We start from the raw sequence: 19,179 nt of genomic DNA on the forward strand, positions 1-19,179 counted from the left end.
CCTTCCTTGCAGCCCCACATGTCCTGTGTCTGGTTTCTGAAGGTGTCTGGTTAAGGCCTGGTACACAGTGACCCATGAGAAGCTGCCTGCGATGCCCACAGGAGAGACAGCAACAGAACCACATGGCAACCAGTGCCAAACAAGCAAAGCAGCCTCTCAGGGACAGAATGTTAACATTCCAGCAAGGATGACCAAGGCACAAATCATCATGGGCGGCGGGGAGAGCACAGACTGGTCTGAATTGTGAGCGGGCAAAACCAAAAGGAACTTTCGAAAGATCAGTTACTCATACAGGTATTTAAAAACTGACATCCCTTTTGTTGGTAACACTGAAAAATATTAATCTGTCTTTGATCACAATGAAGTATTTGCCAACAAGTTAGCACACAAACTACCAACTACTATTTCCTGCTGTGGGAAAACAAATTGCTCAAAAGCAGACTAACAAGACATTTTAAAATAAAATCTTATTTCTGAAGTAACACTACATTAACTAGGAAATGCGATAATTATGCAAAAGACTCAAGATAACGTTTGAAATCAGACTTTGAAATGCATCCTCTAGAACTGTATTTGCAAATTTCTACCCGTGCTGGACACGCCCCTGCAACCCTCCCAGGCAGGGCAATGGCCCAGGTGTGACTGCTGAGGCCTCTGTCCAGATGACCCTGCGTTTTCCACTGTTGGCACCCTGTCCTCCCCTCATCAGTTGTGTTCGCTTGGGCGTGCTGCTGCCAGCCTTGCCAATGCTGCTCCATACATATTCTTCCCGTGGAAACACTGCTTTAGCTCGTCAGTGTCCCACTCGTACTGCAGCCAGTGGTTCAGCCTCTCCCACACCTGCCTGTGTCACTGACTTGTTCTGCGCCTCCTCCACAGACTCTCTGATGCAGGATTGCAGGCATTATCACTGCCTGCACGGGCTTCATTGGCCTCCCCCACAGGCGAGTCTCTGGGCCTCCTCGCTACTGTCACCTCTCCAAATGACCCAGTTTCCTCACAGTCCTGCTGCCACCTCTGCTGTCCTGGGGGCCCGGGGCCCTCATCCACACACTCAGAGCTGCTCTGCCCCTTACAAGGCCGGCGTGGTAGAAATGTTCATGTGTAGATGCCAACCACTCAAAAGCGACTGGTCATGAGAAACAGTTTCTAATTCATACCCCAAAGCTCCCTGAATTATCACAGAGGCTCAGCGAACATGGGTTGATTGTTGTTCCCCTTTTCTTTTCAAACTCTTGAAAAGTGAAAGTGAAAATGAAGTTGCTCAGTCGTGTCCGACTCTTTGTGACCCCATGGACTGTAGGCTCCTCCGTCCATGGCATTTTCCAGGCAAGAGTACTGGAGTGGGTTGCCATTGCCTCTTCCAGGAGATCCTCCCGACCCAGGGATTGAACCCAGGTCTCCAGCACTACAGGCAGATGCTTTACCATCTGAGCCACCAGGGAAGTCTTGCTGGACCTTAAACCTGGCAGGATCATTAGCCTGAAAAAAGTCACTGCATCTAAACAAAGTACTGAAGTCTGTTGTTACCACGTAAATGATGCCATGGTTCAACAGAGACTTGATTCAAAACTTCTGATTTCTCTTCATTTTGAATTAACAGTACACGTGTGCACGGACACACACACACACACAATGGGATGATATATACACAGATTTCTAAATACTACTTATGAATAGGTTTTTATATATTTTATATACTGCTTAAACATTTAACATACTAGTATCTGTCCACGTCAATAAATACACTTCAAGATATCCTTAAAAGTTATACCTAAGCATAAAATCATCTCTCCTAACAAACAGACCAAAGGAATTGAAAAGACAAGAATGTAAAAAAGAGCAAACACAGGTGGGAATTTAGTATACAATAAAGGGAGTTCTTTACACTAGTGGGAAAAGATATGTGATTTAGTCGTTTGTGTTGTGCCTAGCTATATGCTCCTCAAAGTGAAATAAACTCCCAGTGGGGCAGATTAAAAGACAAAAAAGAAACTGTTGGTAATGCTGATGACACAGAGCTAACACAAAAACAGCAGAGACCACACAATGAGCCAGGAGAAAAGCAAAGGCCACAGAGGGTGTTCTCAGGAGGAGAACGGAAAGGCCGTGAAGCCTGTAAAAAGTTACTCAGTGTCCCCTATAATTAAATATGTAGTCAAACCAAAGAGATAACATATTTTCCCACCTATCAGACTGAGAATTAAGGTGGATGATAACCAATGCTGGCAGGGAGGCAACAAAGTTATATTCATACACAATGGAGACACACAAAACAAAAACATCCCCACCCCACCCCAGAACTGCAATAACCGTTGTAAGGCCTAATTTAACGGCAAACTAAATTTAAAAATCGGAAATGTAATAATTCCACGGTCAGGAATTTACTCTGTGGGTACACTCACCTCAGTGAGTGCACAAGTCACAGGAGCTGATACACAGTAAAACCCCGAGTAGGGCCCGTGCTTCTGAGAGCAGGGAGGGGTGAACAGTGCACAGCACATGCAGAGTAGCTTGATATAAGGGCTGATGCGTGAAAGGACTGACAGTCATGCATCCAGAGAACAGTTACCAAGTGTTTATTACACACCAAGCATCACTCTGACACTGGTATGGCAAGATCTCTGGAGCCAGTGAAAAAAATCAAGACACCAAAAAAATGGATAGGGCATGGTCCTATGGTAATACTCTATACACACAGAACTTACTTCCCTGGTGGCCCAGTGGCTAAGGCTCCATGCTCCCAATGCAGGGGACCTGGGCTCGATTCCTGGTTGGGGAACTAGATCCCACATGCCACAACTAAGAGTTTGCATGCCACAACTAAAGATCCTATGGGTCGCAACTAAGACTGAAGATCCTGAATGCTGTAGCTAAGACCTGCTACAGCCAAATAAGTAACTAATATTAAAAAAAAATCTGTATGTAGATAAGTACGATGGTGGGTGCCAGAGGCTGGGGAAGGGGAATGGGGAGTTGGTGTTTAACAGGGACAGTTTTCATCTGGGGAGATGAAAAAGTTTTCAAGAGAGATGGTGGTGATGGTTGCCTAACAACATAAATGTACTTGGTGCCACTGAACTGTATCCTTAAAAAGGGTTAAAATAGTAAAAGACTTTTACTCTTTACTTTACACCTCTCTTGAGCATTTGAACTTATAAACCACATGTATGTACTGCTTTTATACAAAGCAAAGTAAAAACAGAAAGTGCCTCTCAGGCAGATAAGCTGCAAGGTGCCAGGTTTTGAATGACCCTATTCAGCCCTATGTGTGTCTGCTCAGAATAGAGCTGGGGTGCCGTCTGCACTCCAAGTCCCCTGGACACTAAAATGATACACCTGAGCAGTGGGGTCGGACACGTCAGCATGTGAGTCCAGTGCACAGGAAATGGTCAACAGAGTCAGGGTCACCTGTCTCCAGAAGCTTGCTTTAGACTGAAAATATTTTCAAGTGTGAATCTCATTTATGATAGCTGCCAATTTAATTCAGGTATTTTGTTTCAAAGTCATTAAAGATATCTATCACCACCTGCTAGTACCGTTAACATTTTTGTTGAAATAGTTTAGTAGCTGTAATCTTTCCCACTAGACGTCCAGGAAGATCAACCCAATGATTTAAACATGAAGCATAAGCACTCATTTCTAAGGTATTACAGATTTAAAATACGTGCTTGAAAAGAACACAGTGGGGAGATGCCACAAAAAAGACAAACAAGATAAGAACCTAAGTCTCAGGCTATTTCGTGTTTATAAAGAAGCGATTCTGGTACCTGTGACAATACCGGCAGTACAGCAGACAGAAAAACTGGATTAACGATGAATGACTCTGGCTGAGACTGAGTTTGCATTTAGATACAATTTTATTAGAAAATATAGATGCACCCATGTAGAATAATTGGTGAAAGTATCTATGTATGTGGATAACTTTTAATTAAGTCCTTTATTCACTGCCTAAGTGACATCCAAACAATAAGGAAAATGAAAATAGCCACTCACACCCCTCCCATGGAGGCAGTTCCCTGTCTTCCTAAGAACCTGCCCTGGTGCTATATGCATAATTTTTACAGCTGCAACCATAAAAGTGGAGCTGCTCCATATCCTGCCTCTTCTTCCTTTTACATCTAATGCAGTCTTAGTGGCTGCCGGTTTCACCTCTGCACTGGTCCAGAGGTCCTCCCAAAGCTGGGCGATGACCGAGGGTGCCTTCCTGGGCATGCCTATTTTTGGCCCAGCTGGTGGCAGCGAGGCCCTCCCCAACTGGGGACGGACGCATCTGAAGGTGCCATGTAAGCCAGTGCTCGCTGCTCCCCAGTCTGATCCAGCTACTATTTTTGAGGCCTCCTGCCAGATTTGAATTTCAGACTGATTCCTGAGGTGAGAAAGCTGATTTGACCTTCAACACAATGCTGAAAAATGCTGCTTTCCAAGGAGAAACAAATAAACCTGTGGCTACATGCAGCAAAAATCAGTTGTGAATAATGGCTCTAGACTCTTAGAAATGTCAACGTATTTAAAGTAAAAGACGCACAGGGCCCGTCTACATTACAGGGGAAAGAGCTGCAAAAGACATTTCGGGGACACTTGGCTAAGTGGCGTGAGCCCTGCTCTGAGCAGTCCAAGGCCCCCTCCACAGCCTTCTGAAGGGAAGAAATGGGCGGGGGGTTAAGCTCTGGTCCTACAGCTTAGGAAACTTGTCTTAAGAGAAGATGACAGTGACCACATCTTATCTCACTTTTCTTTTAATTGAAGCGCTGACAGTAACCTAGATCCCTGAGTAAGACTATAACCCTAAGTGTGAGCTCAAGGGCTGCTGCGATGGCAGGAACATGAGTGTTCTAGCGGGTCTGTCCAGGCCTGAGGTAAGTGCCTCAGAGGCGAAGTTCTGTTGCTCCTGTGAGGTTGCCACAAAGCACAGGCTCCCAACCTGGGCCCAGAGGCCTGGACTGTGACACTGCACCCAGAATGTGGTGTGTGTATGTACATTCTGGGAATTTTCATCAGACTCTTGCTGACCCCAGCTATACAGTACAGGCAGACCTCATTTTCACAGATACTATGGTTTGTTTTTTCCCAAATTGTTGGAATTCACAGATACTGCGTTTTTTTTTTTTTTCCTTTTTTACAAATTGCAGGTTTGTGGCACCTCTGTGTCGAGCAAGTCTGTTAAGGCCATCCTCCCAACAGCATATGCTTACTTCACATCTGTGTCACAGTCTGGTAATTCTTGCATTATTTCAAACCTTTTTCATTATTTGATCTGTGATCAGTGAAGTTACTAATGCAAAAGGTTATGACTTGCTAAAGGCTCAGATGATGGCTGGCATTTTGGGGCATCAAAGGATTTTTAAATTAAGGTATGTATTTATCTTTCAGGCATATGTGCTTGCACACTTCAGTGACTACGGTATAATGTAACGTAACTGTTACACACATGGGGAAACCAAGAAATGTGCATGCCTCACTTTGTTGCCAGGTCTGGAACTGAACTCCATGGTGCCTCCATGGTCTGCCTGGACAGGCGCTCCATCCCACAGGGGAGAGACGCAGGGGCTGCCCATAGCCTTCACGCAGCTCGAGAGCTGAGAGGCTACAGGATTCACACACAGGTACTTCTACCAATGGTGCTTGGTTCAGAGCACTGATGGCAGACCCTTTTTAAACTCACCTCTACGCTGAAAGGACTCTCTTCAACTTTCCCGACTTCTGCTTCTGGCAGAGGATTTTTTAAGGTCTGTAAAAATAAAGCGGCTTTTCTTTTACGTTCTGCTTGGAGCTGTTTCTCCTTTGATTCCTTAGACGCTTGGGCCAGCTTTTCCCTGGCAGCAGCTGCCAGTCGATCCTCCAACTTTTGCTTTGCTTAAGGAATAAACAAAGAAAAAAGATGTTTAGAGCAAGCAGTATTTTATAAATACCCTGCTGTCTTAATTTTCATGGGCAGTAACACGGTCATAAGATACAATGCAGTTACTTTAAAACATGAACATGATACCGATTTCAGGAAAGGTCAACAAATCAGGCAAACAGATTTCTGAAAGAATTAGTTTATGATGCTTATTATTAGTACTTTTCATAAATTTACTTTCAAACTGAAAGTCAGAAAGCTGATGGGGTTCCATAGCAGTGAAACCTGGAATGATGAGACTCTTGGAATGGTTCTCATATACAAGTGCCCAAACAGCCATACCAGGCAATGAACACTCTGTGAAGTGTTTTATGCCAAATGAACCGACACACAGTTGAGTTCACACGCAGTAAATGCAGATTTAGCGACACAGGCATGAACACACGTGTGCTGGGGAGAGGAACTACAGCATATCGCAAGTTCCAGGACCTCCTGTGGTTTAAGAGTTACCTTTTACCAATGCTGTGTGATCTGTCTATGTATACACAGAAAAAGCAATTCACAAAACCAGTTAAGGACTGTTAATGACTTCAGTTAGAGAAGAATAGTGCTTATTTTGAAAGAAGGGTAGAACACTGCTGGTCATGTGTCAGAGGCGAGTGGCAGCCACACTGTGACCCATGAAGACGAGCCGCAGTCTGAAAACCAGCAGGGGCCCCGGCCCCTTCAAGGGTCCGATGGTTCTGTAGGGAGAGGCCTCACAGAAGGTCACCTGCTGGCTCAGAACATTAACCCGAGCTGGGAACACGGGCTGAGCATTTGCCCCAGGGCTGCCATTAAAGCACTCTTGGCCACTCTCAGCTCCTCCTCGGAAAACAAATCGCCAATGGCACTGCATCTGAGCTTAATGAACAGCAGTGCTCCTCACTTGACTGAGAGCTTCTCAGCTGAACAGAAACATCACACAGCTCCCCAGTGATCTGATTCCAAAGGCTGGAGACTCTAGTCTGCAGTCCTGTATTTTTGGCTTAGTAGGTTAATCTTGTATGTACATACTGTTCTTTTAAGAAGTTTAAAACATTTGACAAACCTTGCTTTGCTTCTAGCTCCTCCTGGGTAAGTTGAGGCCGCTTCTCCTCAACAACTACACAGGGTGGGGCAACTGCCGGGTTAGTGTTTGTAGCACTACTAGAACTTTCTTGGCCTTCTTTGCTTTCTTCATCATCATCACTGTCATCATCTAGCTTAACACGATTTTTTTCCAGGGGAAGTAGATCATTTTCTTTGGCCTTGATTGCAAAGCTTATTGGAGCAAATGAAGCTATTGAGAAAAGGTGAAAACGGTAATACATTTTTAAGTAACTGGAAGCACAGAGCGAAAATCTCGGTCCCACCATCCACACGAGCATCAGCTGGCGGGAGCAACGTCTGGAGTGGAGCCACATCTTACGCAGAGGGGGGTTTAGGGGCAGCAGGCAGCGCCCACGATGCCAGAGGGCCTCTAGAAGGTGCCACACCCCAGGCTAGATGCAGGGCACTGCAAAGCACCGGCTCCAACTTGGGCCACGGCAGGACGCACACACCGAGTGCCAGCTGGGGTCACTGAAGGGCCAAATGGTCAACCTTTGTTGACGTTTTCCTTCTTTTCTCTGGGCTCAGCACATAGCTGAGTTTCCGTAAGTAAGCATATGATGCGACTCCACTATTAAAAGTTACTTCTAAAAAAAAATCCCAACTGTATAAAATAAACTGTTTTTTTAATAAACAAAAGCAAGATGATCTATTCCTTTATTCAGCAAACATTTGACTGGGTGCCTACTTTGTGCCAGGCATTATGTTAAACTATTCTCTGAACCTGTAAGACAATTTTAAACCTAAGATAACAAAAATTTAGGTGGTTCAATTTTTTCTCTACTAGAATATTTGGAATTTTTAATTTAAGAGAAATACAAAGGCCCAAAAGGAAACAATCTTCTTCCCCTTCCCACCCATCCACTCAACACTCACTCACTGGGTCCCTTCTTCCTCAGACACTATGGTAAACGGCTCCTAACAATACCTAATTGGTTGTAATAAGACACTTTATTTAAAAAACCATGTGTTATTACTGATGAAAGCTATTCAAGTAAACCTCAATGAAGGGTTATTTTAAGTGCAGCACAAATGAGCTAACTCTGAGAAAGAAGTGGATCTGGGTTAACCAAGGCAGGTTCTGAAGTGGCTGGGGTTGTGAGGGTGAGCTCACTCAGCTGACCGCAGAGGCACCCCCACTTTCAGCATTTCATGGTTCCAAATCCATGTGTGACTAGAAGCTGGCAAATAACCCGATCACCGAAATATAGTCATCTCTGGTCAATAATCACCTCAAGCTACAAAGCACACCCTAAGATGTTCAATGTTGGTAAAGTGGGCTTCCCTAATGGCTCAGATGACAAAGAATCTGCCTGCAATGCAGGACACCCGGGTTTGATCCCTGGGTCAGGAAGATCCCCTGGAGGAGGAAATGGCAACCCACTCCAGTATTCTTGCCTGGAGAATCCCATCGACAGAGGAGCCTTGTGGGCTACAGTCCACGGGGTGGCAAAGAGACACGACCGAGCGACTAATGCACACACAAAGCGCTATTTTATAAGTCAGAATCAAAGGGGCAAAATCAGTCTCTGTGTTGATTATGCAACGCTACACACCTGGACTGTGCACGGTGGTGCACGTTCCTAATAAACCCCAGACAAAGAACACGCGAGGAAAAATACACTTTGTTGGGAGAGCCAATATTAATCATTTTACTGTGGTTTATGTTAAGAACAGCCCTTATCTTTTGGAGATACATGCACTCACACTGATGGATAAAATGCCAAGACGTTGGGATCTGCTTCAGAATATCCTAGGGGGTGGGCTGGACCGAGTCTATGGATAAAATTAGTCAGTGCTGGCCACGGGGGCTGGACGCTCAGTGCTGCATGTGTGTGTGGGGACTATTTCGCCAGGCTCTGTTTTTGTGCTTGTTTGAAATTTTTCATAAGAAAAAAGTATCATAACATTAACCCTGTATTGCCTCTAGGTCTCTTTAATAAATCAGAGTCAAAACCTCAGTTAACTGTTAATCAAAATTAAAGTTACTCCCCTTCAAACTAAAATAAATTCAACCAACAAATACATTAAAAGGAAAACTTCTGGAACACAGCTTAATGCACGCCAACACCATGCATATACTTTAAAGTGACTTAAAATAAGAGAACTAATACGCAGTCTACACACCTCACCTCACTTCACATTTGCGACCCCAGGAAGAGACAGAAATGAGCAGGCCTCCCCATTTACAGATAAGGAAACTGAGGTTAAAAAGGTGAAGTAACTTTCCCAATGTAGCTCAGCCTGAAAGCAGGTGATTAAGAATTACTTCCTTTGTAGAATTATTCAATTATACAACTATTGCTTCCACATGGGAGCTTATTTGCAAGTCACATCACAACATGTGAAGAGCACTTCTTACAGCCTTCAGTTTCCTGTTATGTTAGGATGCAGCCCAGGCTCCTGGCCACCTCTCCCACTAGGTTCCGGGCTGGCCCTGTCCTCCGCCTGGAGCTGTCGCCCTCTCCCATGCCTGGCTTTCTTCCTCGGCTCTTCTCAAATGAAGCCTCTCCCTGGACAGGGCCTGCTGGCCTCTCCTCCTTCAGCCGTTCTTCAGTTTGTCCTGTATGTGTGGTCTGCTCACCTGGAGCCTGGGACAGGTGAGGACTGCAGCACTAATGTGGCCCAGGTCTGCACCGACTCTCAGGAAACACTTGTGAGTGAACCCACAGTGTCTGGCCCTCCGCCTTCCACATCAGATATGCTTCCTTTCTTAAGGTCATTAATAGCTTTTAACTTCTACGGTAAAATATATTCTCGGTGGGAAATTGTGGAAACACAGGTGAACAGAATGAAAGACCAACTGCAATTTGGATATGGGAAAAAAAGGATCTCAATATTATCAGTGGATGGTTCTGAGGCAGCAACATGTGCACAGATACAGGAAAATGGACCATGCTTTACAGTTTTTAGCCTGCTAATTATTTCCACTTAACAAGTGTAGACATCTTTCCATGTCAACATACAACATTTTAATAAATGGCAGTCATATTCTTAGTATGGACATACCAGTTTATTTCAATCTCCCACAGCTGTTCCCAATTTCTTATTTTTGAAAGCTCATGAGCCTTGTGATGAACACCTGGCTGAGACAGCCTGGGGAACCAGCCGTTTCCAGGAGCAGGAGGGCGTCTGTGTTTAGAAGTGGGTCTCCACCGTCAGGCTCCCTCCTCTAGAGAGGCCTTATCAACAACACTCCACAGACGGTGTGTGAGGGCCCAGCCGCCCACACCCTCTCTTTTACTTTCTAACTTAGCAAAGTGGAGGCAAAGAACAGTATCTTGTCAGTGGAGATATATTTTAAAAATCTGCTCATGTACCACCTATTTTTCTTTTGTCAACTAGCTTTTCATGCCCTTTGTTTTTCTACTGCAGTGACTTTTCTTATTGATTCACAAGAGCTCTTCCTATAGCAAGGATTTTGACCTTTATCTTCTGTTATTATTAGCAATCGCTGCTGTTCTGACATTTGTCTTTCAACTCTATACGGGCCCAGCTCCCGCCAGACCTATTAATCTTTCTTTATTATTTATGGCTTAAATTCTTAGGCAGTCCTTTCCAACTCTAAAGACTAGGAAAGAACTATCTAATTTTCCTCTCCTTTCATGGTTTTAGTTTCTGCATTTAAACACTTTGTCTGGAATCATTATTTATTGTCAGGTGGGGTGTAACAGTCTAATTTTTTTCAAACAGAGAGCCTGTTTTTCCAACATCAATTACTGTCATACTAGGGAAGCTGTCTCATAAGCATCTCGGGAACTGTGGGTGTTGTTCCGGCACCTGTCTGGTGGTAAGACTGGCTGTACTGGGAGATCTTCTGGTGGGGTGCCAAACTGGGACTTCTGCAAGGAACCCCACCTGCCCACACTTGCTCTTACTGCCCTTCCGAACCTGCTTCCATCTGAGAAGCTAACACCTGGGCTTCCCAAGGCTCCTGGCTTGTACATTGCTAGGCTTTGTGAGGTTAAGGTACTGGGGCTCAAGAGCTTTTGAACTTTCGATCTTTGGGCTCTGCTGCTAAGCTGCTAAGTCACTTCAGTCATGTCCGACTCTGTGCGACCCCATAGACGGCAGCCCACCAGGCTCCCCCTGGGATTCTCCAGGCAAGAACACTGGAGTGGGTTGCCATTTCCTTCTCCAATGCATGAAAGTGAAAAGTGAAAGTGAAGTCGTATCTGACTTGTAGCGACCCCATGGACTGCAGCCTACCAGGCTCCTCCGTCCATGGGATTCTCCAGGCAAGAGTACTGGAGTGGGGTGCCATTGCCTTCTCCGCTTTGGGCTCTGGAGGAGCTTAAATCACAAATTACCTTGACCTTGACTTTGTCCTGGCCTGCCTGATTTTAGAGGTAGTTCATTGACCAATGTTTTCTAAATTCTTTTAGGCCTATAGATCTATTTTACTGCCTCTCTGGAGATCATTTTACCAATTCATACTTTCTTAGACAATTTCATCATTTATTTTCAAAATTTTCAAATTTAGTTATATATACTGTTTCTGTGTACTTAAAAATAAGTTTTTTTTCTTTTTTTCCATTATGTTGTGCATTTGCTTTCTTTTCTACACTGTATTAAACTTGCACAATGATGAAAAGTTTTACTGGTCTTTTAGTATTTCCTCACTGATTTCTGCTTTCCTTACATGCATTTTATAGTTTCTTCCTAGGTTCTTGAGTTGAATGCTTGGTTTGTTTTCATTTTTTCTTTACCAACACAAGCATAAGAAGTTATAGGTTTTTCTTTTAAGTTTTCACTGCATTTGATAATTTTTTGGTAATAGTCTTGTTTTCACTTTCTTTGACTATTTCAGGGCATTGCCACATCTGTAAACTCTGCTCCAGCGTTTAGAATACTTTGCATTCAGAATCTAATATACCTTAATTCCCTGGCATTTAATGCTATAGATACATGTCTAATGTGCCAGCCTGCTTTTTTTCCCCTGTGGAGGACAACCTATTTTTCTTTCTAGATGGCTTTTCTTCCATCTTAATCCTTTTCCTTGGAAATCTGAGGAAAATTCTGAACTTGTTTTCTCATCCAATCTGATTTTGAGTGCTTTATTATGTTTTAAAAATTAGCAATCTTTTTCTAAATCTTTTCCAGATGCTGGATTATCCGTTAACACTGATTTTACAGTATCTTTTAATTCTGTGAGAATAGAAATCAGAGAGTAAAAGAATTTTCCTATAACTTAGTACTGCTTCCAAGGGCTCAGATACGTGTCCTTCTGAACTCCTGCCTCTCTGCAGGTGCAGTGACCTGTCTTGGGCAGGGCGGGTTGTCAGACACCTGCAGCTCTCAGGCATCTCAGGCTCAGAGAGTGCAGGGAGGCGAGCATGGTTTCATCTGCTGAATTACTGGGCACTCACAGGAGAGGGGAGAGTGCCCATGGCGGGCAGTAACTTGGCTGAGGGGCTGACCCACTGCACTGGATCACACTGACAGGGCCCAGCTGCCCTCAGATGCTCCTGGCTGTTCTGGTCTTTGGCCTGCTCCCTTCTTTGGTTGACAGTGGGTTCTTCTGGGGGTCACTGCCACTGGCTCCCCAAATGTCCGGCTTGTTCCTATGAACTGAAGTCCAGACGGGCTGGCTTGTCTTTCTTAAGCATGTTCCCCCAGCTTTTGGAGCAGTAACCAACCCCACCCTCCTTTTATAATTTTTAACTGAAGAATAATTGCTTTACTAGTAACGGTTTTTACTCTCTACTTACTACATTCCTTTGGTTATTTCAATGAGAGTCTGAAGACAGCTGGGAGGGGTGAGAGATGAAACACGCATGCCCAGGGAACCTGCTATACTGAGAGGCTTACAGACGCTTCCCTGCTCTCCTAAATCACTGGTTCCCCAGTTCTTCGTTTTCCTTTTGGTCACTCTTGAGAACCTTGTCTTTGGTTGCTGGGAAAGCCCCTCCTGTGGTCCTGGCCCATCTGGCACCTCCTGCCTCTCCTCTCGCCCCAACACTAGCTCCAGTGCCCCTCCCCTCCCCGGGGCCATCAGCTCCACTCCAAACCTCCCACGTGGTCTCTCTGCTTCACACACTCACCACACAGGGCAAAGAGACTCCTCTCATCTAAGCGGTAAGGTGTTTTGCCCCTGTCGGGAGCCCCAGGACCCACCGGGAGGGCAGAGCCCCATGAGCTGGCTGAGGCTACCTTGGTGGGTATGCCTCACTTGACACCTGAGTCGCTCGGACCGCTTCTTATCTCTGAACCAGCCACGCATTTCAGACGGGACTGCCCCTGCCTGGGTGTGAGCCTCTATTTCTGGGAGTTCCTTTCCCTCTGCACGCCCTTTCTTGTTCCCACTTGGTGGAATTCACTGCTTCTTCGCATGCTCTACCACACAGGGTTCTGCTAATGTGCCTGTGTCAGCCTTTTTCTTTCTGTATGTCTGTCCTGGTAGATGAAAAACTCCTCCCAAGAACATAAAGGGAAACGGGAATGGAGTGAATGGAATACCGCCTGGTAGAGACCCTCAAGGGAACTGCCTTAACAAATAAAGAAAACTAATTCCATTGGCACAATAGTCTGAATGTAGTTTCCGAAGTCCAAGGGGGTACAAAACATTATTTGAAAAATTCTAAACGCTTCCATTAACCCTAACACGAGAATAGTCTGTTAAAACAAATGTATACCTAAGATGAGTTTGTATCCAAATGACCCCAAATTCAAAATCAAGAAAGTATTGGGTTGGCCAAAAAGCTTGTTCAGGTTTTTCCATAAGACAGTACAGAAAAACTTGAACAAACTTGTTGGCTAACCCATATGCTATGAAGTAAGCAAGTTTCATTACAGCAGCTTAAAAGGGGCAGCCATTCCCTCCTGTCCTATGGTTGAAGGCAGCTGACCGTAAGTGGTCTAGCGCTCTTCCTTGCTAATTTAAAGTGACACCTACGAGGTACAAGATCAAGATTGGAACTCTCGGTACCAGGGGCAGCGTACCTTTCACAAGCTTCCCGTCTGGGACAGCTCTGCTGGATGACGCCTCCTTCTTCCCCGAGGAGACACCTCTTCCCCCTGCGTCGGCTGCGTCTTCAGACGCACTATCTTCCCCAACATCACTCGGCTTTTCAGGAGCAGACTCTGCAGGAGTCTCTTCCGGCGCTGACACAGCCTGCAGAGGTTAAACATGACTATGAACTGCTCACCGGAAATGATGCAGGATTTGTCAGGAAACAGACACAGTGTATGTATATCTCATGGGACAACAGCACTGCTATGTTACTGCCTAAGTAACACTAAGGAGCATACTTTCTAACTCAGACTTACTATTTTCTGATAGAACAGACTGAAAAGAGGAGCAGAAGGAGGTATTTCCCCTCTAACACCGTTTTGGGAACAAATGCCCACAACTTCTGTGGAAATGGATCACTGAGAACACATTTAGAACACCAAATTATGCCCGGCACCTGCAGATAAGTCCATTTTCTTCAGTTTGAGCAGTCAGAGATAAAAACCTGAGGAAATCCACTGATATGTTTTCTACCAATACAGGTTTTAAAAAACATCAGGAGGAGAGGAGAGGCAGAAGAAAGGATTATAAGGACAGGAAGAAATGCTTCCAACAGGTACCTAAGAATCAAGTGTGGGGCCGTTTGCAGGGAGGGATGCTGTGAAGGGAGCTGCTAGCAGGCGGCCCTCAAGGACAAAGGTGGGCAGCACCCTTGACTGGACAAATGATCATCAATGAACTGTGAATGTGGTCAAAGGTTTTAACAGGTGTAAAACAGAGAGAGGGGAGAAAGGTAAGTCAGCAAAAACAAGACATCCATTACACCTAAAAGCAAGTGTAAAATGTACAAGCCCTATTAGTACACATCTTGAGAATCAGACCGCTCTTCCCACACATACCTGTGCGTTCTCGCCCCCTTCTTTCTGGAGGAAGAACTGCTTCTTAAACTCGTAATAGGCATTATACTGGTGCCACGGCTGCAGGAACTCAAACCTAGCAACAGAGAAGGGTTGAGCCATTCAATAAGACACGCTCACTGCAACACCTCAGCTCCGATCAACCACACTTGCTCTGACTTCACAGTGACTGACTCCCAGGATCTCAGCGACCCCTGGGGGAGCCACAACACCCCCCCCCCACACTTTACAGACCCAGGAGACTGGGGAAGAGCGCTCATCCACGGTCACAAAGATCGCGCAGCAACCACAGCCTCCTGTTTTTACGTTACAATCTGAGCATGGAACATTATTTGATTAAAAACACAAGGTCAAGTGTGGGTCTAAACCTCTACAGCAGATTCTTGAAAAGCATGAATTCCAGCCTTTTATTTTAGGCAGGTCCAATATTTTTTAAAAATGAAGCAAAACAAACTGAATGAATAAAACACTGTAACAATAAAACAGACCACCACCCTAACTCAAAGTAACTGAACAAGATGTATTTATCTAAACATAGGATTAAATATATATGTATATATATAAAGAATTACGTAGCTAGGTAAAAAAAGAAGCTAAACTAAACCTCAAATACCATCTACCTATCCCATATAAACTCTTTCACTCACCGTTGATCATTCTTGGCCCGAACGCTGGTCTCAAACTTAAGGCCGTTCCTGGCCACGTACTCTGCCAACTTGTCAATCACAGGCTGGATGTCGGGGGGCGGGGGGATGATGGTGGCCACGGGAGCAAGTGCACTGCAAAGAAGAACAGAGTCACACCCACAGCACTAGGTCCTCCCCCAGATCACTGGTCGGGGCGGCCGGCACAGTGGCTGGAGGAGGACTTGCACTGTCTCAGTTGCCACCAATAGGTAAGTTACACAGAGACAGGGACGCTCTTATCTGAGATGACTGGGACTCCAGAAAACAAATCAAAGTCAATCCACTTGAAACAGGGACTGAAATATCATTGCTGATTATGAAAATAGGGGTTTTACTCAAAGTGACACTTAAGGTCATGAAAATAGGATCATCTCCTCCCGTTTCCCTCCAATTGCTAATTCTCAGAAGTAACCAAGAATAAACCAAGTGTGGATTTTTTTTATCTTAAAAATGCTGGCTAGCATAATTCATCACCCATAGTTTCATCTTTGACTTTCTTAGCACGTTCAGAAAGTGGGTCATTTCTACAAAAACACCCAAGTGTTCTGCCAAGTTTCCTGAGCACATTTTCAGCACGTTCCAGTGCCTCTTACAAAGTGCCTGCTCAGCTGAGACACTCAGAGTCCCTTCCACTCCACCCCTGACAAGGGCTGGGGGTTTAGTCCCTGCCATGCTAGCTCTGGAGTCAGTGGTTTGCTGGGCTGATGGCCAGGTCCCTGTTTCCCAACAGTTTGGGAGAGATTCACTTGCACCAACTTTATAAAATCCGGGCTTTTGGCAAATAACTGGACTCCATACTGACTATGCCCGGTACTGTCCACCTGAGATGGTGACATATAGGAAAGAACAGATACTGGGGCTCAGGGGAGGGGAGTGGGATGCTAAAAGGGAGGGAATTTTCTCAGTTGGTTAAATCTCCCTGCTCTAAGTGCCTGTGTCATGATCACCCCTGTAACGTGGGGACTTGGATAATAAATACTCAGATAACAGAGACCCTCTGTGTGACCCATATTATAAAGAAGCCCAAACCAAGAGCATGCGTGCTCCAGGCAGCCAGCAGAAGGGCATACCTTGTGGTGATGGTGGTGGAGGTCGCCCCACTGCTCGTCTCCGCCGTGGCTGGTGGGGGAGGGGGCGTGGTCCCTGGAGGGGGTGGGGCAGTGGCAGTCACTCCGGTGGAGCTGGACACGGCCACCCCGGCAGGCAGGGTGCTGTAGTAAGTGGCAACATCGACCCCTGGAGGGGGAGGTGCCAGGCAGTAGGTGCCGTCTGGCAGCATGTAGTAGCTGTAGTACATGGCTGCCACCGTTGCTGTGAAGAGACACATTTTGAGGGCATGAGAGTGGCAAATGATGGGCCAGTTGGCTAGAATACACAATGCAGGGAGAAAGGGACACTTGCTCAAGAGCGGTGTCCCTCCTGTCCAATGTCAACCATGTATTTTCTTTATTTTTCTGATATAAGAAAGGGTGCCCAGGGGGCAACACAATTTGGAAGAACTGGACAATGTCCAGACACACGCCCAGGAACAATGGAATGTGAGCATGCACAGGGGCATTCAGAGAAGGCCACTGCCTACACAAACTGCAGAACGGCAGATTAGGACAAACTCCCCCATCCGGCACACCAGCTCCCCTCCCTGTGTGTCCTGTGAGATAACCGTCTGAGGACTAAACCCCTCCACTGGCTTCCCTGTTTGACACCAACTCTCCACTCTTTACACTTGTTACTTTCCTCTTTTAAAAATCTGTCTTGGCATAAATCGTTTTCTTAGGTCTCCTAAGGCGACAGACACAAAAGCAAAAACAAACAAATGCGACCCAAAAAAACTTAATAAGCTTTTACACAACAACGGAAACTATAAATGAAATGAAAAGACAACTCACAGTACAGGAGAAAGTATGATGATGTGACCAACAAGGGCTTAATTTCCACAATATACAAACAGTTAATATACCTCAATAACAAGAAAACAAACCACCCAATCAAAAAATGGGTAGAAGACCCAAACAGACATTTCTCCAAGGAAAACACACAATGGCCAATAAGCACACAAAAAAGATGGTCCACACTGCTAATTATTAGGGCAATGCATTAGAAATACAAGGTATCACCTCTCACTAGTCAGAATGGCCATCATGAAAAAGTCTACAAATAACACATGAGGAAGAGGGTATGAGAACAGGGAATCCTCCTACACTGTTGGTGGGACTGTAAATTGGTCCTGCCACTATGGAGAATAGTATGGAGATTCCTTATTCCTTAAAAAACTAGCGCCACCCTATGATCCAGCAATTTCGCTCCCAGGCCTACATCCAGAGAAAACCCTAATTCTAAAAGACACATACCCCAATGTTCAAAGCAGCACTATTTACAATAGCCAAGATATGGAAGCAGCCTAAATGTCTATCAATAGATGAATGGATAAAGATGTGATATATATGTACAATGGAATACTATTGTTGTTAAGTCGTGCCTGACTCTTTTTGTGACCCCATGGACTGTAGCCTGCCAAGACTCCTCTCTCCATGATATTTCCCAGGCAAGAATACTGGAGCAGTTGCCATTTCCTACTCCAGGGGATCTTTCTGATCTAGGGATCAAACCTGTGTCTCCTGCATTGTGGGTGAATTCTTAAAACCCAGCAGAATATTACTCATCCACAAAAAAGAACAAAATAATGCCATCTGTACCAACATGAACGGAACTGAGATTATTACTTAGTGAACTAAGTCAGAAAGAGAGACAAATACATTTGATATCATTTACATGCAGAATGTAAATGGGCTTCCCTCATAGCTCAGTTGTTAAAGAATCCACGTGCAATGCAGGAGACCCCGGTTCGATTCCTGGGTCAGGAAGATCCATTGGAGAAGGGATAGGCTACCCACTCCAGTATTCCTGGGCTTCCCTTGTGGCTCAGCTGGTAAAGAATCCACTTGCAATGAGGGAGACATGGGTTCGATCCCTGGGTTGGGAAGATCCCCTGGAGAAGGGAAAGGCTACCCACTCCAGTATTCTGGCCTGGAGAATGCCATGGATACAGTCCATGGGGTCGCAAAGAGTCGGACATGACTGAGCAACTTTCACATACAGAATCCAAAATATGATACAAATGAACTTATTTACAATAGAGAAACAGTCTCATAGTCATATAAAACAATACCAAAGAGGGAAGGAGGAGACATAAATTAGGTGTTTGAGATTATCAGATACATACTGCTATATATAAAATAGATAAAACAACAAGGTCCTACTCTATAGCACAGAGAACTATCCAGTATCTTTCAATAAACTATAATTGAACTGAATCTGAAAAAGAACATATATATAACAGATGTAATAAATGAATCTGATACAAATCTCATATACATACATGTATATACATGTATGTGTGTGTTTAGTTGTTCAGTTGTGTACGACTCTTTGCAATCCCATGGACTGTAGCCCACAGGCTCCTTTGTCCCTGGGGGTACTCCAGGCAAGAATACTGGAGTGGGTTGCCATGCCCTCCTCCAGGAGATCTTCTCAACCCAGGGATCAAACCGAAGTCTCCCACATTACAGAAAGATTCTTTACTATCTGAGCCGCCCATATACATCTGTGTGTCTATGTGTAGATATAAATAACTGAATCACTTTGATGTACAGC

General features: G+C 44.9%; 1 protein-coding gene across 8 annotated transcripts in view; it reads right to left on the reverse strand.

Annotated features, from left to right (window-relative positions):
• The window catches only part of LOC120871550 (splicing factor SWAP), an 80,070-nt gene that overhangs the window by 26,008 nt on the left and 34,883 nt on the right, over positions 1-19,179 (reverse strand). For 7 of the 8 annotated variants that reach the window (XM_040251581.1, XM_040251579.1, XM_040251578.1 and 4 more), the window contains 6 exons: positions 16,599-16,839; positions 15,490-15,621; positions 14,825-14,918; positions 13,916-14,087; positions 6,933-7,163; positions 5,666-5,856 (listed from right to left, as the gene is read on the reverse strand). In XM_040251581.1, the coding sequence (XP_040107515.1) occupies positions 5,666-5,856; positions 6,933-7,163; positions 13,916-14,087; positions 14,825-14,918; positions 15,490-15,621; positions 16,599-16,839 (1,061 nt within the window). The remainder of the gene's footprint in view (positions 1-5,665; positions 5,857-6,932; positions 7,164-13,915; positions 14,088-14,824; positions 14,919-15,489; positions 15,622-16,598; positions 16,840-19,179) is intronic. The other variant, XM_040251582.1, reaches the window with a different exon arrangement.

The sequence above is a fragment of the Oryx dammah genome, unplaced genomic scaffold (assembly GCF_014754425.2).
Source record: "Oryx dammah isolate SB20612 unplaced genomic scaffold, SCBI_Odam_1.1 HiC_scaffold_12, whole genome shotgun sequence".
Lineage (NCBI taxonomy): Eukaryota > Metazoa > Chordata > Mammalia > Artiodactyla > Bovidae > Oryx > Oryx dammah.